Here is a 22,072-nt window from a genome sequence, read left to right as displayed (position 1 = left end):
TGATTTTTAAAGATACGTCGTTTAGAAATGGGAAATTCCGGTTGCTACAGTACACTTCCGTAAGTTGAACTGGCGGCAGCCGTTTCAACCCGCGGTATGCGTATAAAAATAAAAAATTCCAAAAATAGCAAGCGGAATGAGGAAGAAGATAAGCTTCGTCTTGCTCGCGTCTGCTGTGAAAGTGAAACGACGATGCCACGGCTAGTCCTCCCGCCAGCTAAAACCCCTTTCCTCTCCCCCTTCCCCGCGTTCCCGCCGCCGCCACCACCTCGTCCTCTCGGCATCCGCATATCCGCAGCCGTCGCGGGGAGGGGCAGCGCTGGGGAGGACGCGGCGGCGGCGTCCGGGACCACGGCGAGGGAGCGCCGCTTGGTCAAGGTGCGGGAGGAGCGCCGCCGCCGCGAGTACGACCGCGAGCACACCTATCCCGGATGGGCCAGGTACGCAGCTTCGACTCGTGCATCCTTTTCCTCTCCCTACTGCCTGGATGTCTTTGTTTGCTTGTTTCCATCTCACCTTTCCCCTAGCTTACCGTTGAAATGAATAATGCTGTGATGTGGTAATGCAGGGTTCTGGAGAATGCCTGCAGGGATGACGAGGAGCTCCGCGCCATTCTCGGTGATAGCATCGGAAACCCAGAGCTCATGAAGCAAAGGGTGAGTCCTGCCTTCAGTGGAGGAAAAATTGTTAGCCTAATAGACAGTGATTATGTCAAGCCTCACGCACACGATTCACAATTCACAGATCCAAGAAAGGGTGCGCAAGAAAGGCAGGGCTCAATTCAATAAATCCAAGACAGGGTCCATTGTTTCTTTTAAAGTCAGCTTCCGAGAGTGAGATTCCCATAATCCCATCCATACTAGTCGCACCTGTACCCCTCTCTTTTCCACGTGTGAACACATCAGAAGTGGAACATGCTAATATTTCCTGTTGCACACATGATACTTTGATAGTTTCAACTCAATTGGACTACCTGAGCTGCTAAACACATCTTCTCCTAATGTAATGGTTCCATGTTGCTAAAAAGGATATATTTCCCTCTTTTTACCTCATAGCTTTGATCCTATATAGCAGTTGAAATGGCATCTGCCTAAATAGACGATCATCTCCTCAAGTTTCATGTTTTTTAAACCAAGTTTACAGGCTCAAACTTGTGTATTAATCATTTTCTTATTTCTATTATTGCAGCGTCAGCAAGTAAACACTGATTGACAATTTTTTTCTTACTGTATTATTGCAGCTTCAATCCGTTGAATTCATTCATTTGGTTTGAGCTCTTTGGAGAACCAACAGATCGAGATGTTGACCTGCTTGGCGGTGTAAAGTGACATGATACACTTTCATTGGATTTTCCTTATCCAGAAAACAACATATTCTGTCTTACATGAAGTGTGCTTCACAGGTAATTCAGGCTTGGTACGTCATGGGAAGGCTTGGAGCTTATAATTCTTCAAATTTGCAGGTAGGGTTCATTCAAATGTAATTCTTTGTTGGCTACTTAATTCCTCGACTCCTTTTGATGTCTGCAATGTTATCAATATTAATTTCAGCTGTCCAACTCAATGCTGGACTATGACCCTTCATATGATTCTGGCGAAGCTTCCTCGGTATTGCCATCATCTTTCCATGACATCAGTGATGTCGAGTTCCAAGACAATTGGGGCAGGGTTTGGTGAGCATTGTAAACACTCAACAATTTGGGCACTTGTATAATGATATGTACAGGTTCTAAAACTCACCTCCTTTCAGGGTGGACCTCGGAACCTCGGATTACCTTGCATTGGATGTATTACTGAACTGCCTAACACAGTTGAGCTCAGAGTAAGACATCTTTCACTGATCATGTAAAATACAGTAGCAGTCTTAGCTTGGAAGTGGCTTTGTAACTGTCCGTCTCATTATCAGCCCAACTGTGGCAATCAGTTGGTGCTGGAAACTCCAAGACATGTGTAGTTAAACCCAAACTGTGAAGACTAACCTAGAAAGAGTAGAAGAGATCTTTAAGCCCTTTAGAAAGGTATAAAGGTAGTAACCCTGAAACTAAACTTGCCATTTTACGTTCCTGCTTGCTGTGCATTCCTTTAATGCTATCTTTATAATCAGGGGATATGCATTGCATAGATGTGCGACATAGAACCACTTTTCAGTGCTATTAGTGCTATTCCAGGTATCTAATTCTAGGTAAGCAAGCGAAATGCTTGACTGGTAGATCACCGGGCAATATCACTTCGAAGTGGAATATATGCGTAATGAAATTCTGTATTTTGTTTTTCATATTTAAAAAGACCATATGCTATAACTCACTTTTGATGTCATTTTGGCTTTGGCCGTACTTGCAGGCACGTGGGCATCAAACAAATTGTTTTTGGCGGCAAAAGAATGGGCGACTGGGAAGAGGGCATGACGAACTCTGATTATGGATACAAGCACTTCAAGATATAATAGTTCACGGGTGACGTGTGATGGCGATGCATCAGGCAAAACCGGTTCGTCCTTGTCTGCTAGAGATTTTGCACCTCTGGATGGACGTACCCATAGTGGCAGAAAAAATTTGCTGGTGACTGGCTCAACTCAAGATTGTGCCTAGATTTGGATCTGCTCTTGTATGTAAATAATCGATTTTATTATAGGTTGTATTATCGTAACAGCACTGAATCCAGCGTTCCAAAAAAAGGGTTAGAAAAGATAATGCTCAAATTAGAACTAGCGGAGAGTAAGTAGAAAATATGAATAATTTTGATTGGTGTTGTTTGAGACGTCTTTTTCTGTATGATTGAAATATGGGGGCTGCAAGTTGATGTTTTGGCTGCCTCGAAAGTCGAAAGTAAGGAACAGAGTCCGTAATGTAGGAAATTCTTGATTTCGCTCCAGATTCCTGTTGGATTGGTGTGGCTGGACCGAAACTAGTAGTTTTTTTTTGAAACATCACAAAAACCTCATTAGCTAATGTATGTAGCCAGGTGCTTATTGCATATTGATCAGCACAATTCACAGAAAGAACAATTGATCAACAAAGATGTCACAATTCATTATATGCATGCTTGGTTTGTTACATGACACCAGAAACATGCCACCAGAACTAAGCAAGCAAACTACAAATCTGGAATCTTCCTTTGCTGATTATAAACATTTGATTTTTTTATTAGACAAATAATTACTCTTACTCAACACGTTTGCTTAATTGCTTCTACTGTATATATTCTACTAGTAATGTCACTCGCAAGCAGCCTCTCCCTTGGTGCCTGCGTTTTCCCACCCTTCCTTTTTTTTCCCCCATAGGATTCCAGAAGCTTGCACACACAAGATACATGCAACTGAAAGCACATCGGTCATCCATCTATGAATACTTGCCACCACATAGATCGGCTATCGTGGAGACGTAAATTAACGTTGCAACTTGCAAGAGTAGCAGCTACCATTCTACAAATAAAGCATACAAGTTCAGGCTGTACACCGTTTCCCAATCAATGAAACAAGCTGCCGATCCTACATCCTCACTAGCTGCTAGTCCTCTCCAAGCTGTTGGTCCTAGCATTCTCTCGCATCTTCTCCACGATATGCCTCCCTCTCTCTTCGATGGTCCGCCTCTTCTCTTCCAGCTTGTCTCCCATCCTCTTCCCGAAATCCATCATCCGAGCTCTCCTCCCACCTTTTCTCTTCGCATCCTCTCCAATGATGGATGCTGATGCCTGCGGCTGCTCCCCCACTGGTATCACGGCCCTCAGAGATGTGTACGTGGGAGACCCAACTCTGCTTTCTGAAGCATCTTCCTGGAGCTTTTCAGTGACCAGCAGTGGCCTCCTCAGCTCATCATTTTCATTGCTATGGACAGACTCACCAGCTGGACCCGGTGAAGACTGGCTGTGCAATGATGCTTCTGCCACGGGCTCTTGCTTTGCCTCGTCAATGGATGCCACTGCTTTCAGTGATTCCTCGCTCCCAGCTGATGAAATGGGTAAACTCGGCATCGGCCTTTTGCTACTACCATCATCCTTCAGGCCACCTTCCTCGGGCTGAGTTGATGCTGTAGCTGTAGCATGGCTTCTCATCTCAGTGGTCTCGTGATTTAGCCAAATAAAAGGAGCATCCTTGCGAGGGACCCAGTCATCCTTTTCTGCCAACATCCACGGCATGGAGATGCTTTCACAATTCGGAAGTACTAAGTTATCACGAAGTGAAGCCTGAACAGCGAAGAATGTCTCACAATTAGAGCAACAAAGTACCCAAGGAAGAACATGGTTAGAGCAAAAGGTGCTTTCAATACCTTGAATCTGGAGCCAATAAGTGTAGCAATATGACTGTTGGTGATTTTCCTATCCCCAACAGAAGATTCCAAGTCCCATTCTAGATCAGGCATTGACTTAAATCCATACCAAATCTGATCAGAAGGAGGGGGCTTCACATGTATCCGCAAGGTACCTCGAACAGATGAAATCCTAATTGCCAGAGAAAGTGGAACCTATAGTGGAAGGAAATGCATCATACATGTGAAATATTTCTGGTGGTACAGAGACATTATGAGGTTAACAAACCTGCGAGACATGATCAGCTATCGAATGCAATATATTTTTCCATCTTGATATATACGCTGAGGTCCATCCAGTGCTCTTCGACTGAGTTGATACATCTGTTACAAAAGCATTGTACAATTGCATTCATGATCCAAATCAAAGTTTGATGCATATGTGTTTTGCCCATTTCCTTTTTTTTCACAGCTCAGTATTTTTTAACAATGATATAATAAAGAAAGAAACGAGGACACAAATTCTGGTAGCGTGTATCTAATGTCTCTCAATGCATAAATAAATTTTAACGGTATAAAACACTGTCAACCAAAGGCCTGAAGCAGCTGTTGGACCATAAATAATAACAAGGTATACTCTAAGTCTGTACAATTAATTATACATAAGCAAAACAGGAAAACAAACTGCTCAAGATACTGAGGATAAGAATTGATACAAATGTTTGGCAGAAAATAAATGATATGAACTTATCTTTATTGCTTAATAATCATTGAATCACTTCATGCATAAGAACAAATAATGATTCCAATAGACATTTTAAACAGGGAAAGACATACGAAATTAAAAGAGACCTGCTTCGTCTTTTTCCCCAGCCAAAGAAGATGATGTATGTGAACCTTTCAATTGGTTACCATACTGTTCAATACTTTCAAGAAGATCAGAATCAACTTCTCCATCAGCATCTGCTCCAAAATTACTTTTCATAATGTCCTTTTGCAACTCTGGTTCCTGAACCTCAAGCCTTGTTTCAATGTGCAGCAGTATTCCACTTGAATACTCAAAGTCAACCTCAAAGGCCCACAACTCATTCAGATCCAGCGGAAGGACTCTCATTGCATGTACATAAGGTGGAAGTTCCCCAAGGCTGAAGTCAGTAAGTGTAATTTCACCCACATAAGATGGGGTCCTCATATTTGACAAAGTCCTCTAACCAAACAAAAGACAATCAGTAGAAGTTACAGAGATGAGTGGATTGAAATTGAGCATTATATCTAACCTGAATGCGTGCTTTGATAGCCTTGTTTATCTCATCACTCATTTTAGCATCAAAAAACAATCGCGATGATAGGAGATTCCAACAAAGTGTACCTTCATCAGCAACTCGATCATCTGCATTCACATCAGGCGAAGCTGGAAGCTGTCCATTGTGATTCAATGCAGCAGCTGGGGCAGTTGCTTTCACCGTATCTTGCACCGAACTGCTGCCGAGCTTGTCCTCTTGTGGACCTATTAATGCTTCAATAAACGGTGCACCCTGATAGCTGCGCAATTTATCAAGTATCTTTTTCTCTCCCTGCACTGATGATCCTGAACTTGTTTTGCCCTCTAATGGAGCCTTTGCAGATGCCTTCTTTGCCAACTTCTTGAGGAATAGACGGACTTTTGAAGAACCATCAGTCTTTGATGTCCTGTCCGTAACCTCATGGTCCTCACCAGAGAGTACTGGGGGCTTTAGGAAACATGGGTATTCAGAATTCAGCAATGATATGTATTTAAGGAACTTGTCACTAAGGTAGGCATGCCAATTTAACTTTTCCTTGTCAGCAGTGGCTGCAACACGAAGTGCTTTACACCATGATTCCTTCTCCCAGGAAGTGTCAGTATAAAGATAGCAGACCTTGCTTCCATTATAAATCTCAGAGTCCTTGCTTTCTAATTTTATTGGATACCTTTTAGCCCTGACAGTTAGAAACAGCAGTACAGTTACATCGAGAGTCAAGTATAAAAGTTGATGATCACTGTTCAACCCCTAAAGTAGCTAAGGCACAGAAAGTTGCTTGACAAGCACTCTTAACTACCTTGAAAAATGAATTTCACTTCTACAGAAGTTCCTTCAAGAAACGTACTTAACCTTTACCTGATTGCAAGATATACGTATCCCAACCAAAGTTTTCAATGTCCTTATTACTTAAATATAATTCTGAACCGTATTTGATAATTAACAATGCATGGCCAATTCAACTAACCATTTTCGTGAGGGCATACTCGATGCAGAAACTGCAAGGACTGTGCAATTCAGAAGCTCAATGGTTGCCTGGGAACCATCAGGACCAGACAAGCACAGCGAGTGTCCCTTGATTTTAGCCATCTTCTTTGCAGGGAAAACCTCGGCAATATTCTTTTTGTCTTTCGTCTCTTTGGGACCTCCAACTGATAGGCGCTCATTACTAACTTTTGGTATTTTTTCTGGCTCCAGTATCCACAGAGAACCCTGAAAACGTATAGCACTTGGGTTAAAAGATTTTTCCCAAATCAAAATTACAGGATACAAAATACATGCCAATAGCTCAGATTTCCCGTCATCAATTAGTAATGTAATGTACTCGACACTATGCTGAAGCAACTCGATGAGGTGTGAACTGCAGATTTATTTAAGATATTAATGTGAAATTGTGAGTACTTCACATTACTGTTAACGTATTCGGACAGGATTGTTTTGTCCTCTCCCTTTCCAATCTATGTATGTGAGCATATACTGATCTTTATTAGTCCATTATAATACTGTTGCAGCTGTGTCTTACCACTAAATTTACCTGAGTGCTACGCCAATGAGCTAGGCATGCCAAAGTATAGAATGACAATGAACAGCTGAGGGCATAACAGGTCAACAAATGTGTCATGTACGAAGACAAATGAGCTATTCTCATCTATGAATAATGTTGTTTACACAGCTATCATCAGTGGCTTTGCAGTGTACTACTGGCTAATGAACACCGAATGTGTAAATCAAGCAAATGGGGTGACATACCACAAGCACTGGTATTAGCACCTCTAGTACAGCAACCAAAAGGTGAGATCTAGCCACAGAATCACAAACGCTTTTTGCAATTGAACGAGCTACCCGGGGAGAAGTGACACGAATTCACAGTGAGTGGAGGATCCTCCCATCCAACGGAAGTGAAAGAAAGGAAGCTAGCTAGCTACCGGAGTTAGAAACAAATACACGCTCCATCAGGGAAGGTTCTCGAGTCATTTGTCGCAGGCAGCAAAAGTGGGGGAGGGGAGGCGATCGGTCGGTCCTGCAGAGGCAGTTACTCTACTCTACTCCCATGGCGGTGGGTGCCCTAAGAAGGAAGGCGAGCGAATCGAATCGAAGTGGAAGCAAAGGTTGGCGGAGCAAGCAGAGGCACCTTCTTCTCGTAGTAGGGGAACGGGCGTTCCCCGGGCAGTTCCAGTTCGTCGGCGGCCGGCTCCTCCGCCGCTGCCTGCCTGCGGCGGAGGCGGCGAACTAGGGTGAGGGCCGCGGCCGCCTCGAGCGCGGCCAGCGCCAGGGCCCCCAGGAGGAAACCTAGCAGGAAGGCGAGCGCCATGGCCGCGCCGGCGACGTGGACCTGGTTGTAATTCGAGCTTTCCGGCCTGGGACTGCTGGGAAGGACCGGAGTGCAAAAACTGGGGGCGTTTGGTGCGCGTGGACGGCGATGACGTGTGGGCCCGGGTATCGTGTTGGGCCTAGGCCCACTTGACTCATTGCTTTGCTTCGGGGAACGGCATTGAATTTTGTTTTTTCTTTGCATTTTTTGATCGATTAAAAACGCATTCCATTCCATGGAGCTAGTGAGCTGGACTTGAATAATGTTTTAAAAAAACAGTTGGATATGCGAATGAGCCAGTGTAGGAGGGAACCTAGCTTCCTGTTTCTTGGTAGCAAGAGCTTCCTGTTTCTTGTGAACCAACTCATGTGTTACAATCTGATGGTGTGAGATGTGAAGAAGTTGAAGTCAGGATGGTGTGCTCCGACTTGCTTCACCCACGAGGATGCCGCCCCGTACAGATCATCGGACAACCTGCTGTCTGATGATCCTGCAGGCTGCGTCCAAAGCTTCCCTTCCATCCTGTACGTGGCCAGCCCGAACGGCCAAAGACCCACGCTCCTCGCCGCCCTTCTGCTGCTTACTGCACCGTCATCGTCCTTGCATTGCACAATCTTGTCTGCAGCCAGTCATTATTTTCGCTCATTCATTCCGTACACACGCAGATGCAGATAACAAGATGCTTTGATGCAAAATGTTGCTCTGAATTATTCGAGGTCAACAATTCAGAGTGGGTGGCACATCTGTACCTTGAAACACCGACGAGATAGAATGATAGGTCAGAAAGCATGCGCAGGTCCCCTTCAGGTTTCCATGATATGGGATATGATAAATAGGATACCTGATTATGGATAAGACAAAGCCAAAGTGAATATCTTGACTAGCTGGTTATAGGGAAAAAAAGGGAAATCCAAATGGACAACTATACTCAAGGGATAAAGCTCTTAAAGGTGACTATATCTCTGTAGCTTCATGTTGCTTGGATTCTCTCTCTCTGTTTTTTTTTGAGGTAATGGATTCTCTTGTTTCGTCAAAGAGGATACTGTTTAGCCATAATCAAAGGCAATTACATCCTGTCTTTTTTATCCTGCAACTAACTACAAGTGCAGTGTAATGCCTTAAAAGAGGTAAAAAAAAACATGGCTAATACAAAGAAGTGAAATTTGGTGTAAAACCAAGTACCATGCTACGGATAGCCAGCTGCAAGGTGACAATTCTGCACTCCTGAGCGACGTCAAGTAGGGGTAATCTTGAGCCAGCTCTGCCACCTGGTTACCAGCAACACAACAGTTCAAAATTTACCTTTCAATGCAAATAAATATTTTACTAGAGTTGTGTGCTGCTAATATTGGCTACCCAACTCCAAAGCTGAAGCAATTTAACATCCCAACATTATGCTAGGAAAAATACCTTGTCGGCGAGCGGAATCCTCTCATAGGGTGGATCCCATTCACTGTACTGGAAATTCAAGTATCCACCTTGCTTTGCAGGAACAGAATCCAAGTCTTGGTGGGGGCATGAATCATCTGATGCAGCATCCCAAGACCTACAAAGCTTCTCAGCAGTGCTATCATCACTCCAAGAATCAGTCTCATCACTTCCCATGCTTCTGTGTGGTTTCATTAATTCAAGGGACAGCGAAAATGGTCAGTTTCCCAGCAGGGAACAATCTTGTTTGCAACTAATCAAAACTAGTAAGTAGTTAGGCACATACCTGGGAACAGCAAATGTCTTGCTGGTGTATATCTGAATAGCCGATAAGTAGGGAACAAAATGCTGGGTGATGAACTTGCCATGTTCGAGACGGACGGGAACACTGAGGCCGTATGCGCTGCTCTCAGAATAATGCTCCCATAGATCCTCAAGGGTGAAGTAGTCCACCACATCTTTCTTGTCCAGTTGCCAAACATCGTTTGGTCCTTGGAAACATTCCTTGTAAGAGCAGAAGGAAAACCAAAGAATTATTGGCATTGCTCAGAGCAGGGCCTGGTGCAGGTAACAGCAGAAAACTTTTGACAAGAGTAGAATGCTAGTACTATCAATCGCTACAGAGTATCATATCATTAAGTGCAAATGTCACAATCATGCTACAGGAATAAAATGTTCTATTCTGTTCCTACCTATTGCTGTCCAATTTTTGCTGAATCAGGAGGTAGACCAGCCTTCAGTCAGATAGTAGTACTGATTGCAAGAAAATTCAGACTTCACCTTTTTTTTATAAAAAAATATATCAGACTACACTAAGGCATTTACAACTTACTGAATCATGGACTACAAATACAAGGTTGATGCCAACATTTGCAGAGTGAGGTCTCACCATGGGAGCCGACCGCCATGGCAACTGTGGAGTGGCAGCCTCCAGGAAGGCCTCAAGATTGGTGGTCACCATCCTTCCTCCCTCTCCAAGCCCAAGAACGAACAGTTCTGTTCTGCTGTCACCTCCAAGAAGCACCCAATGCAACACGGCGATGACTGACTGCCGCCTATATAAGCTTTGCTGCCACTAGAGATAACCAAATAGGCGAGGCGGCCGCAGAGGAAGAAGATGAAGCAAGAACCTCATCCACAGCATTGAATGCAAACCATGCACAGATATCAGCGCTAGTGTAGTGTGGTGGTCTTCAATGGCCACTAAAGACGATAGAGCAGAATCGAGTTGGATACTGTGTCTGCAGGAGACGGCATCAGGAGATGAATGCAGTGGTCCCTCGATGGAGGTTCTACTCCTGTTCTTCCTGGCCTTTCGTTAATCTGCCGCTGCATCCAGTGATAGCTGGTGCGTGTGTGTTTATGGACTGGCCGTTGAGAAATGGCTGGCAGGTCTGGTCGAGAGGTTAGGGGTGGTGGAACAGGGAAGGAAGGGTGCCTTAGCCTTTTGGTTCTTTCTTGTGGGCCCGCCGTTGAATAATGGAGACTCCTGGCTGGCTCCATAAGAAGAGAAGAAGATTTGGGAGTAGTGGTGGAGAGCCAAAACGGACTTGCTCCACACATTCTACTACATAGTCACCAACAACTATAAGAGAAAGAAAGAAATTTCTTAATCTCGCAATCAAGTAGAGGAGTACTGTAAAGAAGAAGAAGAAAAGAAATATGTCAGCAAAGACCATGTGTAAAGCATACTAGCAGGAGTAGAAACTAGAAACCTCATACTCTATGGTTGCCTTAACCTGAATACTAAAATCACACCATGATTTTAGATACGCAATGCAGCAAAATAAGTTGGGTGGTGGAATTCATATATAGTTGCATAATGTGACTTTCTCGAAAAGAAAATTAAAGGATGAAATAAATGTCTTTTTCTTTTTGTTTCGTGCACCATTATATTTGCTCACTGCAAGGAGTGGAGGAGCAGATAGGATAGGAACAAAGGAAAGCGCGATGCGATGGACCTGCAGTGGCTTGAGGGCAAGAGCAGGGCGCGCACACACATACGCGTCAGTCAGAGTCCGCGTGTCCTGCTTCTGGACCTGCCCCGTGCCCCTGCTGATGAACTTTGCCTTGCATTCATTCACCGGCGGCGTACAGATCGATGGAGCCTGCCACCAACTGTCTGAAAAAGGTTGACTTTAATTTGAAGACCTGCATCACCTTCTTAATTTTTAGGAGTCGTTTGGATGCAATGTCAACTTGATATGTTAATGCTGCCTTTCTTCCGGGAGGGTTAAAGTCAGTCACACAAACAATCTATGCCGTAATCAAGAGATGGTACTTTCACTCCTCAAGTTACTCCTAGTCTCCTAGTATGCTGTATGTACTACTATAGTCTGAACTTACATGCATCAGAATGGAGATCACCTGCGGAGTTCAATTACTCGCAAGATTATAGCTTGCATGCATGATACAGAGGTTAGTAGGTAGTAAAGGACATAGCAGTAGTGCATGCAGCTGCTAGTAAAATGACAAATGACCATGCGACATATCTAGCTGCACTGGTACATATGCATAAGGCAGAGGAGAAATAAAGAACAGCATCCATCCTATGACTCAAGACTCATCCATCCGCAGCAAGTCAACTTGAGTTGACAGATTTTTGTTCGGGGAAAAAAACTGCCAGATTTTCAGATGAGTCATTTTTTAGGTCTATTATTCCCCACCAGCTCCTCAAGATAGACCTATGAATATTCTTCAGATCTTGGTGTTGATGATTCTTGCCTCCACGCATATTGTAAAATGCGGAAAAAGTGGAATTCCGTGACCTTGGTGATGCAGCTACTATTTATGTTCAGAGTTGAAGACGCTAGAAGAGTTCCAACCTTCCTATCCACTTCTGAATACATGACTCTGGACAGCATCTACTGATATTAACAGTGACTGAAAGATCATGAGGGCACACATTATGGAATAAAACCAGATGATCCGTGCCTCAGGGGGCTGGTCGCTGACCTATATATGCATTGATCAAACAAAAATGAGAAGGTAGGTCCAAGACTGACAAAAGGCTCAAGATCCTCAACCAGGCCTAATACTAGTAGATTACTACTACTACGCTAGGAAACATCAGGACACACAGATTGACTAGTGGCCTAGCTAGCGTCATCATTCAACAAAGAGTAGTAACTACTCAACAGAAAGTGGAAAAATGGATGTAGCTAGATATGAGATAAGAAGATGGATGACAGAGACATAAAAAGGCAACACGTCAAGCAGCATGTACAAGAATGATTTGAGCGAAAGAATCTGGAGGAAAAAAAGGATAGGGAATGGATAAAAGAGTGCGCATACAGGTGATGCAGATCCCAATGCAGAATGGGCCTAATAACAACGATCACAAACGAGGAAGAAGGAAAGGGGAAAGCTCATCAAAGTGGGGCCTAGCCCACTACTGTTTTTCCACTTTCCGGTTATACATGATCGATCATGGCATTCAAATGTTGTTCGTGTTCAAATGTTTATAAAGAGATTATAAGACACACACAGACCGGCATTGAGGAGTAGATGGTTTCACTTCATTTCATACAACAATGTCCGATTCCATGCATCATAATTAATTGCTATGACCAGGAAAAACCCGCAGTGGGATTCCAGCCTAGGGCAACCACCATACACGGACAGGCGAGGTGGGATTCCTCCTGCTGCTAGAGATCGACTAGCACTAGGAGATCCTTTGGTTCTCCGCTCGATTCCGATTCGGCTGTGCGCCTGTGCCTGGCGGGCATAGAGAGTCCCAATCCAGCGCGCGTTCCTTCCGTGTTCTGCCATATCTCCATCCTGATCCCGAATTCCGTGCCGGAGCCGGAGCCGAAGCGGAATCTACGGTAGAATATATATATACCAGCCGAATAGAGAGGAGAAGATCACAAATCACACACAACCCTAGCATAGCCAGCCTTTCTTCGTCGATTCGATTCGATCTCTCTCTCTCTCTCTAACATTAATCGCCAGGCCAGGAAAGAAGACGAACAAGATCCAATCCATTGTTGGTGGGCATGGCAATGGCAATGGCAGGAGCAGCGTTCCTTCGATCTGTCGCTGCCAAGACGGCGGCCCGCGCACCGCCTCGCCTTCCATCTGCACTGGAGGAGCGCCTCCAACACCATGGCCTCCTCCTTCCAACGAGCTCCAATCGCCTCTGGCTTTCTAGATTCTATACATCTACTGGTTCCACGGGGCCAACCAACCGCAGGGTATGCCGCCGCTCCTCTTTCTTTCTTTCTTTCTTTCGTATACAATTTTTTTATATTAGATAGATAGAAAAGTAATGTAACAAGAAAACATTCTTTTTTCTGTACAATCTGAAATAAAGATAGTAAGAGCTAAAGTTTAGTGTGCCATGGGATCCAAACAATTAATAATCGATGTTATTTATTATATCATTTTAAGCATTAATTATATTGTTGTCATTTGACATGCAACTATCTTCCCGTCAGTGTATACAAGGGTCCCAGGTTAGATTGCTATAAGGCTATATAAAGCCCGGTCATTTAGGGCTTAGGTACTGACCGGCGCTGTTTCCTCTACCATGAAGCTTATCTATATAACCTTATTCATGATCCTACTAGGTGTGTGTGACACTACAGGATCACACTTGATACTTTATCTGTGATCATCATTATTCTCATGACTGTCCATGGCTGATTTGTGTCATGGCCAGCTCCATATATGGGACCATGTGAACCTAGATACATGTCACGATCTTGATAACCTTCGTATTACTGGTATTAATGATGCTGTTTGTTCTATTATATGTTTCTTTAGGGTCCGCAAACTCATAACAAGGGATTTCTCAATGACGAGGAGTGGGACCGGTATGATTTCCCCTTCCAATTTCGATATATATATCTATAAAGAATAACTGATAAGTGTGTTCCTTCTATAACGGATTGTCACTTTCAGTGTAAAAGTTGCATTCATAGAAGCTGCACCCGGCGCAGCTGTCCTCTCGGTGATCGTTGGCTACGGTCTTATGCGTACTCTTTGGCGCCATCCGGCACCGGACCACAGTAGAGAGGCCGACACGGATGCCATCTCGGTAAAAAGGCCGGCCAGGATGGTAGAGATGCAGCAAGAAAATGAAAGGCTACGTGACATGGATGCCATCTCGATGGAAAGGTCGGCCAAGATAGTAGAGATGCAGGAAGAAAATGAAAGGCTACGTGCGGCCTTGCTTGATTGTAAGCGAAGTCTGATTGAAACGTATGCAGCAATAACCCGAGGTAAACTTCTGCTGAACAAATATGGATATTAGATGACCTACTGTTGTTCAAGGCGATATTAGATGACCTACTATTGTACACGCTGCCATTTTAGAGAGTGCATGGTGTCTATATCATATTTAGTCTTGTCATGTAAGATGTTAAGTTGATCAATTGTGTGGTTCTGGTTCTTAAGTTTACTTGGTTAGAAACGCAATTGGTTTCATTTTAGGTATTGTTTATCAGGTACATATGTTGTGTTTCACTTTTCAGCAGTGCAATTGCTAACTTTTATTGTCCTGTGCAGCATCTAGGACAAAGTAAGAAGCATGTTTGATGCCAAGCTTAGGTGGCTTAAGATGATCGTTGGAGACAACAAGAGTTCAAACTATCCTTGGAAAGAAAGGATAAGGATGACAAGAAAAGATACGGAACTGACAATGGAGGTCAGAGATGAGCAACATATGTGCGATTTTTTGTTTTTGTTTATGATAATGGATTATGAGAGACAAATGTGTATCTTCTCCTTTGTTAAGCGGTGACAAAATTGGTCTGTGATGGCGTCTGTTAACTTCATGGCTAATGAAAATAGTTTCCAATGATCTCTAGACATGACAAATGAAAATTGTCACATGTGTGGATTTGATTAGTTTGCTGCTCCTCTCTCATAGCAAATCCTGATCTTTTTTGGTTAGTGTAAGGGCAGGGTAGGGGTTGGATGATGATGGTCCTGACTCTTTAGTAGAAATTCAAAATCTTGTTCATTTTGCATGTCAAATAAGTATCAGCACTGAGTTCCCGCTGCAGAGATAGAGAGGTTGAGGTGGGCTAAACCCTGGTCGGAAAGATGAAATTATTATTATATAAAATGATCATCCATCTGATATAGATTAGGATCAGTCTAGTCTTGGAAGATTCTTACTGGGCTGGCCGCCTCAGAGAATGACAAAGCCCATATACTCTATCCTCCACCTGGCCCGCCACCGGTCATTTTGAAAAATACTGTTCCCAAACTTCAAGTTTTCACGTCACCTTCCACCAGTCTCTCGTGGCAACCGGAGGAGGAGCCGGAGCCTACCAAGCTGACCCAACAACCCTCATACTCAATCATAGAAAAGAAAATTAAAGGATGAATGAGATAAAAATGCCTTTTTTTTTCTTTTCTCTTTCGTGCACCATTATATATTTGCTCACTGCAAGGAGTGGAGGAGCAGATAGCTAGGAACAAAAGGGAAGCGCGATGCCGATGGACCTGCAGTGGCTTGCCCCAGTCAGAGTCCGCGTGTCCTGCTTCTGGACCTGCCACGTGCCCCCCCTGCTGATGAACTTTGCCTGGCATTTGCATCCTTTCAATTCGGTCATTTACAGCCCGGCCACCAACTGTCTGGAAAAGGGTTGGCTTTCATTTGGAGACCTGCAAGAAAGAGGAGCAGATGCTTAATTTTTAGGAGCCGTTTGCATGCAATGTCAACGCCTTTCTTCCGGGAGGGTTAAAGTCACTCACGCAAACAATCCAAAATGGCACATCCCGTCTTGAAGGAAGGAGTGGGATTCCAGCCACAACACGGACAGGCGAGGTGAGCTCATCACTCCAACATGGAATCCGCAGCAAAGACGGAAATAACTCTCCTCTAGTCGACAACATGCTCTTCATTTCTTCAGCGCACAGGTATATACAAACACAGCATCATCCGGCGAAACAAGCATTCATCCATGCGCGCACGCATATACATCTAAAACATCTAAGGCGCAGACGGGTAAAAACTTATTTTCTTTGCATTTATAGATGATGAAGGCAGGCAAACAGGCATCTCTTCTCGCCATGGTCTCGACGAGCGACGTCTGCCGAAGTCGAGCTCTTCACCCCTAGAACTTGAATTCCTTCTTCTTCGATTTCCCATCCTTCTCCTGCTGCTTTCTCTTCCTCTTGCTTGCGTTCTGTGCAAACCAAACCACCCCGATCATCATTCGTTCGGCTTCCACATCTTTGCTAATATTTTTATTCTCTTGTTAAACCAGGACCGTGCCAGAAACGCGTACCTCGGCCACCATGTCACTGAAGTCTTCCTTCTGATTCCGCAGCTTCTCCTCCTCTCGTGCTTCTTCATACCTGTTTTGCGATTCAGAAAAAATATGTTAGCACTTATGCTCGCATCAACAGATATCGTGCCAAACACCCTTATGCAGGTCATATATCTTACTTGGCCGCCAATACGTCATCCATAACCTCCAATTCCTCAGGTTGTATGGTGACATCCACCTTATCAGACTTCTGGTTTTTGAGAAGATCAACCTGCAAAACACAACCATAGCAAGACCTCAGTCACCCTGACTCACTGGACCATACAGACAAACAAGCTACTACTACATGTAAACATAGTGGTGCAAGGGACTGCGGAGCTCACCCTTTTGGGAGCGGCTTTGTCTTGTGCCCCGAGCACATACCTGCGATGCCACAAAAATACAAAATGAGACCCATGCATGCTAGAGCTACAACAAAACAACAAAAAATACTAGTCACTGGAATCTCTCAGGATCAGTGAGTGTGTCACGTACGTGTGGCTTGATCCGTACAGTGTCCCAGGGGCGATTCTTTCCTCTTTCTGCTCAAGAACCTTCAGATACAAACAATAAAAATGTTGGTCATCAATTGCAACAACCAAACTAAAACTTTCACATGAATAGATTAGCCTCAAACACTACAAAAAAACACAGGCATGCCCTCACCTGGTATAGCTGCTTCTCTGTTTGTCTTTCGGGTTCTTTCCTCTGAAGCTTCCGAAGATCGATAACATCAGGTGTTTCCACGCCAGTGGGAGTGCTATTCAAAATGAAGCATCAAGGCCTAGTTCTATATCCCTAAGAAAACTAACTAAATCAATCAAAGAAAGTAATATGCGAGCACCTTGAAATGGTGTCAACAGATTGCATGCCCTCTTCCATGTCTTCGTCTTCCATCGGCTCTTCCTCTTCCTCTTCCTCCTCTTCCTCCTCCTCCTCTTCCTCCTCTAAGTCTCCCCAGTGCTTGCTACGGTCAACAGGCTCCTCCTACGATGCAACACAATAGTCAGCTATGCCAACATGGAAAGAGTACACAAAAATCCTAGAAATTCGTACACATAAATCCTAGAGATTCGGCTCAAGGAAGAAACTGTGCCAATTAAACATACATCATAATTCGGTTCATCCTGCTGTAGGACTCCAAAAACATCTCCGTACAAGGGGCGCCCATGCTGCCATAGATTAGATAACATGAGAATATGTTAAGGAAAATATTTTTACTAAATCAGAGCTGGGAGGGGAAAAATTGGCAATTAGCATACCTCATCAACAGGAGGTTTTCCCCATTCTCCAGGTCGATATCCAAAACTTGCACCAGGAGGAATTGGAGCATTGAGGCCAGGAATCTTCAGCTGAGGATAGGAAGGTGGTGGGCCATATCTCTGCAAAAATTATATGATGTCAATATGCTAACAAAGGGATTTATCAACCAGAGGACTAGCTGCATGAAAATTCCTTTTACCTGCATGTTTATAAGCCATGGAGGTGGCGCACCATCAGGCATACCAAGAGCTTCTTTAAGTTCTCGGGATAGAACACCGGGCTTCATTTCCCTAAGTTTGACCTGTCATGTGTTATGCACACACGTTAGCATTGTACCCAGTGAGCCATATGTGAAGAGCACCTGGGCCTCATGAACAATTACAAAGAATCTCATTTCCAAAATAGAAACTGTTAACTACCTCAAACTCCTTTCCTTCATAATACAGGTCACCATGACTAGTCAATTTTGGCTTCGTTTGATATTTGAAGAAAGCGTCATGTAAAACCTGCCCGCAACAAATCATGCCAGGAGTTAAAAGGTTGGAACTGAGCCTGAACATATGTGACAAATACACCCTACCATATCAGTATGCTTCAATATCACTTTTAGTAGCCTAAATGTTGGAATAACGAGCCAAAGTACAAACAGGTTTTAAGCAAGACACAGTAAAATCAAGAAAATTGAATGTACGAGATAAATAATAAAACCAAATATATGAGGCAAATACATCCAATTATATCCATACAACTACATATCAATTATCAACGCTGCTATCACAATTAATATCCTATTAGAGACAGCAAGCAAGTGGAGTAACTATAAAGATGCACAGATATTAAGTTTGCAAGACAAATTAAGTCAATAAAACACTTTCTATGCTATAGAATACACTCTCAGAGAGAAGCAGGGGACGGCAATTTTATAAGAATAGTGATATGAAAAACTTAAATTGTATGTTGCCTTCTAGGACAAATTTGAATACCTTCACTAGGATAAAATTTTGAACAAACTGACCTGATAATCTATATCCATCTTTCCCATTTTGGGCTGCATACGCTCTCGCTGCTTCTGCTTTAGTTTTTTGCTGTCCTCCTTCTCGATATATGCCTGAAACAGTAATGAGACACCTATGTTTGTAAAATTGAAAAGAAAAATTCAAACAACTCATAACTCCTCTACCATGTGTCACAATAAAGTACTAGAAGTCAAGATCTTAATTTACCTGTCTTATTTTTTCTATTCCAGTAGCTGCAATGAAGTCAGGGAGTTGGAAAGGTTGTTTCTCAATACCTCTCTTCCCCTGAAAGAAATAACATGATGACGTAAAATCTGAAATGTGAAAAATGAACTCAGAAAACATAAATGTTATGGCACTGCTCAGTTCAACATAGAATTCAAAACCATATACTAAAAAGGAAAGAACAATATCTGCAATGACTTGAGTGAGGCTTGTGCGCACAAGTTACAAAGGAATGTCAAAGGCCATAGATCCTAGCAAAACCCATAATCTCAGCGATGCCTCACCTAAATTAACTAGATTAAACACACTAAAATCCATACTATAGAAACCACTCAAGTACAGTATCACCAAGCTCTTGCTCCAAGGTTGTTACATCATCCCTGCAAAGAATTTACATATCTCAATATCTGTATAAGAGGGGTGAAACCTTATTGACATTATGTTCTCCCACCCCTTCCACTCCCAATCATTCTGTAACTAATTCAGAGAAGGATGGCATATTTATTAGCTAGTATTAATTAACTGATATACTTCTCCACTTTTCCAACTGAATATTCAAGCAGAAAGATAAGCTCGATCTGCAAGTACTTCTATTTAGATACTAAACTGTGCTGCTTTATTTAGTTTGCAAAGTCACTTTTTGAAGGAGCACAGAAGCACAGCTATAAATTAATTGAGCAACATAACTGTGGCGGAACCACCAAAATTAACCTGGTTAAAGTGTACTTAACACCGCCTCACATGCAGGCAGACACTTTAATCAAGTTAAAGTGGTAGTCCATCGGGTTTCACCCGATAAACCACTCGTTCAGGATCGAAGTTAAGCATACTCACACGAAGGCGAGTTCCACTCAAAACTAGCAAAGGTTCAAATAAGCAAAGTTGTTTATTTTGAAAAGTTCTACAACTTTTGTATTGGCAAAAGGTGAAGTTGTTATATAAAATTTGAATTTATTAACTGCCCCCAATTTAAGCCTTTTTAATGCATTTTCACCAAATTAAGTGTTTGAACTTCCAATTCAATTTGGTCTTTTGGAGTTTTTGAGATGTTTGCTACCATTCAAACCTGGTTTGGGTATTTTTCATATTTAGCCTTTGTATTGACTTGGTTTGGTTCAATTTGGCCTTTAATTGCGAGGTTTGCTGTGCTTGAGTGAGTTTGCACTTAATCAAGGACAAGATTTGAAATCTAAGTGCTAAGTTCAAACCCTTAAACACTCTAATTAGGCTTTTAAGAGACTAACCAAAACCAGGGATGTTACAATAACATGATCCACATTCAGGGCAGATAAACCACAAACCTGCAGGAATTTCCTCTTCTGACACCAGTGCCTTGGGACGGGTACTGTGTTCCTGTAGGACTTCAGATAGACAAGTAACTTGGGATCTGATGCAGTCGCATCCCATACCTAGCAACACGAGCACAGTTGTATCAAACGACACCCATCCATAAACAATCTTACAGTCATAACATAAAGAGTTAGAATAAATGCACAAAATTGTTTAACGTGCTCTTCAGTTTAATATTGCAACCTTGGCCTGCAGAGGTGTGTGCGAATCAGTGCATGCCATCGTAGCTTTTTTTTAAGAGTGAAAATAAAATGCCAACAAACGTGTCTAGCAATGTACCCAAACCACAACAGTGCAAGATGGGTTGTAGCAACATATTATTAAACAAGTAAAACAGAAAGGTTTTTATAATGTGCCACACAAACTTAGCATGCAATACTAGGGACAAAGAACAAAAATGTGGATAAAATTGCATGCCTGAAATTGGAAAGAATTTTTCATTAGCAGTTTTAGTTGGACTGAATCATCTAACGATGGAAGGTAATAGTACATCATTGGACACGTCTCTGGATTCAAGGCAGGTTTTGGCACAATGAAACGCTAGATGGACAAATACTGGAGGAAGCAGAGGAATCAAATTCAATCAAGTATAGACATTAAACTTCCCAGATGAATAGATAACTATAATACGAGACACCTTACCTCAACCACGTCTGGCCTGGCACATATCTGTTTCAACTCTGCAATTTTCATCCTCCGCTGCAGCTGGAAAAGCACAAACCAAAATTTTTTTTAAGGTAATGAATACATAAAATAATCCCTCGTAAGATGTCATCAATAAACAGGCAGTGATTGGATGAACAAACTTTCTTCTGCTTGTTGGATACACCCCCATCCTTCTTTTGCTGGGCCTCCTGAGCATCATCGTCCGAGTCAGACTCATCCCCCTTCTTCGCTGCATCAGTGCCAGCCTCATCCTTCTTCTCACCGTCCTATCAGCAAAACAGGAAACCAACAATCAAATCACACCAGAGCAGCGAGAGTACTAAATCCAGTGCAGGCAGCTGTCTCCAATCCCTTTACTTGGAGTTAGTAAAAATGGTGAGTGCTGGACACGGTGATACCTCGGTGTCAGCAGGAGAGTCCTTGAAGGTGAACTTGTCGAAGATGTCCTTGAAGTCGGCGAGGAGAGCGTCGTCAAGCTCGGCCTTCTCTGGCACGTACTCCACCTCCACCTCAACCTGTGGCGAAACCAAACACCAGGTGGTTAGGTCAGGCCAAAACCATCTGCAACCTAAACCCTACGGCTCCATGCTGCTACGAAGCGCATCGTACCTGGGGTTTCGGATCGGCGTTATCCTTGGCGCTGTCCGGCGCAGCCTCCTCGTCGGTCTCCGCATCTGCTGCGTTAGACGCTGCCTTGTTCTTCTTCTGCTTGCGGCGTCGGCGGCGGCGGTCGCTCTCGCGGGACTTCTTCCGGTCCTGCGCGGAGGATCCGTTGGGGTGGTCAGAGGTAGGGTTGGGGGCGGGATCCACCTCAGCGGCGGCCATGGCGGTCGGCGGTGGTGGTAGGAACGAAGAGGATTACGGTGCGGCCAGGACGCAGGAAGAAGGCTGAGGAGCTTCTAGCCAGGCCTTCTCCATTTCGAGTTGGGCCGTTTGGGGTTTTTCAGGCCCAAATTGTCTTGGGTTTTCCTTCCATGCTGCAACTCTGGCTAGATGGATATTATCAGGTCAGTTTGTTCAAAATC

The 22,072-nt window shown here is 43.5% G+C and overlaps 5 protein-coding genes across 5 annotated transcripts; 2 read left to right on the top strand and 3 right to left on the bottom strand.

Moving 5' to 3' along the window:
* The first annotated feature begins 126 nt into the window (after window positions 1-126).
* LOC101778171 lies at window positions 127-2,868 on the top strand. The gene is made up of 8 exons (XM_004954418.3): window positions 127-440; window positions 569-656; window positions 745-833; window positions 1,241-1,319; window positions 1,403-1,462; window positions 1,551-1,672; window positions 1,750-1,821; window positions 2,340-2,868. The coding sequence occupies exons 1-8, from the start codon at window positions 193-195 to the stop codon at window positions 2,440-2,442; spliced, it is 861 nt and encodes a 286-aa protein (XP_004954475.1). The 5' UTR covers window positions 127-192; the 3' UTR covers window positions 2,443-2,868.
* A 437-nt stretch (window positions 2,869-3,305) lies between these two features.
* Window positions 3,306-8,006, bottom strand: LOC101777078. Its single transcript, XM_004954415.3, has 7 exons — window positions 7,655-8,006; window positions 6,491-6,735; window positions 5,521-6,202; window positions 5,096-5,450; window positions 4,533-4,627; window positions 4,265-4,459; window positions 3,306-4,181 (listed from the first exon to the last, which is right to left on the bottom strand). The coding sequence occupies exons 1-7, from the start codon at window positions 7,832-7,834 to the stop codon at window positions 3,498-3,500; spliced, it is 2,436 nt and encodes an 811-aa protein (XP_004954472.2). The 5' UTR covers window positions 7,835-8,006; the 3' UTR covers window positions 3,306-3,497.
* Window positions 8,007-8,407: 401 nt separating this feature from the next.
* On the bottom strand, window positions 8,408-10,734 carry LOC101777496. The gene is made up of 6 exons (XM_022823677.1): window positions 10,152-10,734; window positions 9,549-9,766; window positions 9,245-9,443; window positions 9,017-9,102; window positions 8,584-8,931; window positions 8,408-8,453 (listed from the first exon to the last, which is right to left on the bottom strand). The coding sequence occupies exons 1-5, from the start codon at window positions 10,221-10,223 to the stop codon at window positions 8,928-8,930; spliced, it is 579 nt and encodes a 192-aa protein (XP_022679412.1). The 5' UTR covers window positions 10,224-10,734; the 3' UTR covers window positions 8,408-8,453; window positions 8,584-8,927.
* A 2,235-nt stretch (window positions 10,735-12,969) lies between these two features.
* Window positions 12,970-15,038, top strand: LOC111256108. The gene is made up of 4 exons (XM_022823688.1): window positions 12,970-13,458; window positions 14,030-14,079; window positions 14,168-14,487; window positions 14,774-15,038. The coding sequence occupies exons 1-4, from the start codon at window positions 13,261-13,263 to the stop codon at window positions 14,788-14,790; spliced, it is 585 nt and encodes a 194-aa protein (XP_022679423.1). The 5' UTR covers window positions 12,970-13,260; the 3' UTR covers window positions 14,791-15,038.
* Window positions 15,039-16,087: 1,049 nt separating this feature from the next.
* Window positions 16,088-21,946, bottom strand: LOC101776662 (splicing factor 3B subunit 2). Its single transcript, XM_004954414.4, has 18 exons — window positions 21,657-21,946; window positions 21,446-21,562; window positions 21,188-21,313; window positions 21,024-21,086; window positions 20,333-20,440; window positions 19,014-19,091; window positions 18,806-18,898; window positions 18,210-18,296; window positions 17,990-18,091; window positions 17,790-17,909; window positions 17,637-17,699; window positions 17,372-17,514; window positions 17,194-17,287; window positions 17,023-17,081; window positions 16,872-16,911; window positions 16,668-16,759; window positions 16,507-16,576; window positions 16,088-16,404 (listed from the first exon to the last, which is right to left on the bottom strand). Exons 1-18 carry the CDS (start codon window positions 21,870-21,872, stop codon window positions 16,333-16,335), a joined length of 1,743 nt encoding a protein of 580 aa, XP_004954471.1. The 5' UTR covers window positions 21,873-21,946; the 3' UTR covers window positions 16,088-16,332.
* Window positions 21,947-22,072: the final 126 nt, after the last annotated feature.

Source organism: Setaria italica, chromosome I (assembly GCF_000263155.2).
Source record: "Setaria italica strain Yugu1 chromosome I, Setaria_italica_v2.0, whole genome shotgun sequence".
NCBI lineage: Eukaryota > Viridiplantae > Streptophyta > Magnoliopsida > Poales > Poaceae > Setaria > Setaria italica.
Note: the sequence above shows the minus strand (reverse complement) of the source record. Positions and strands in the feature narration are given on the sequence as shown.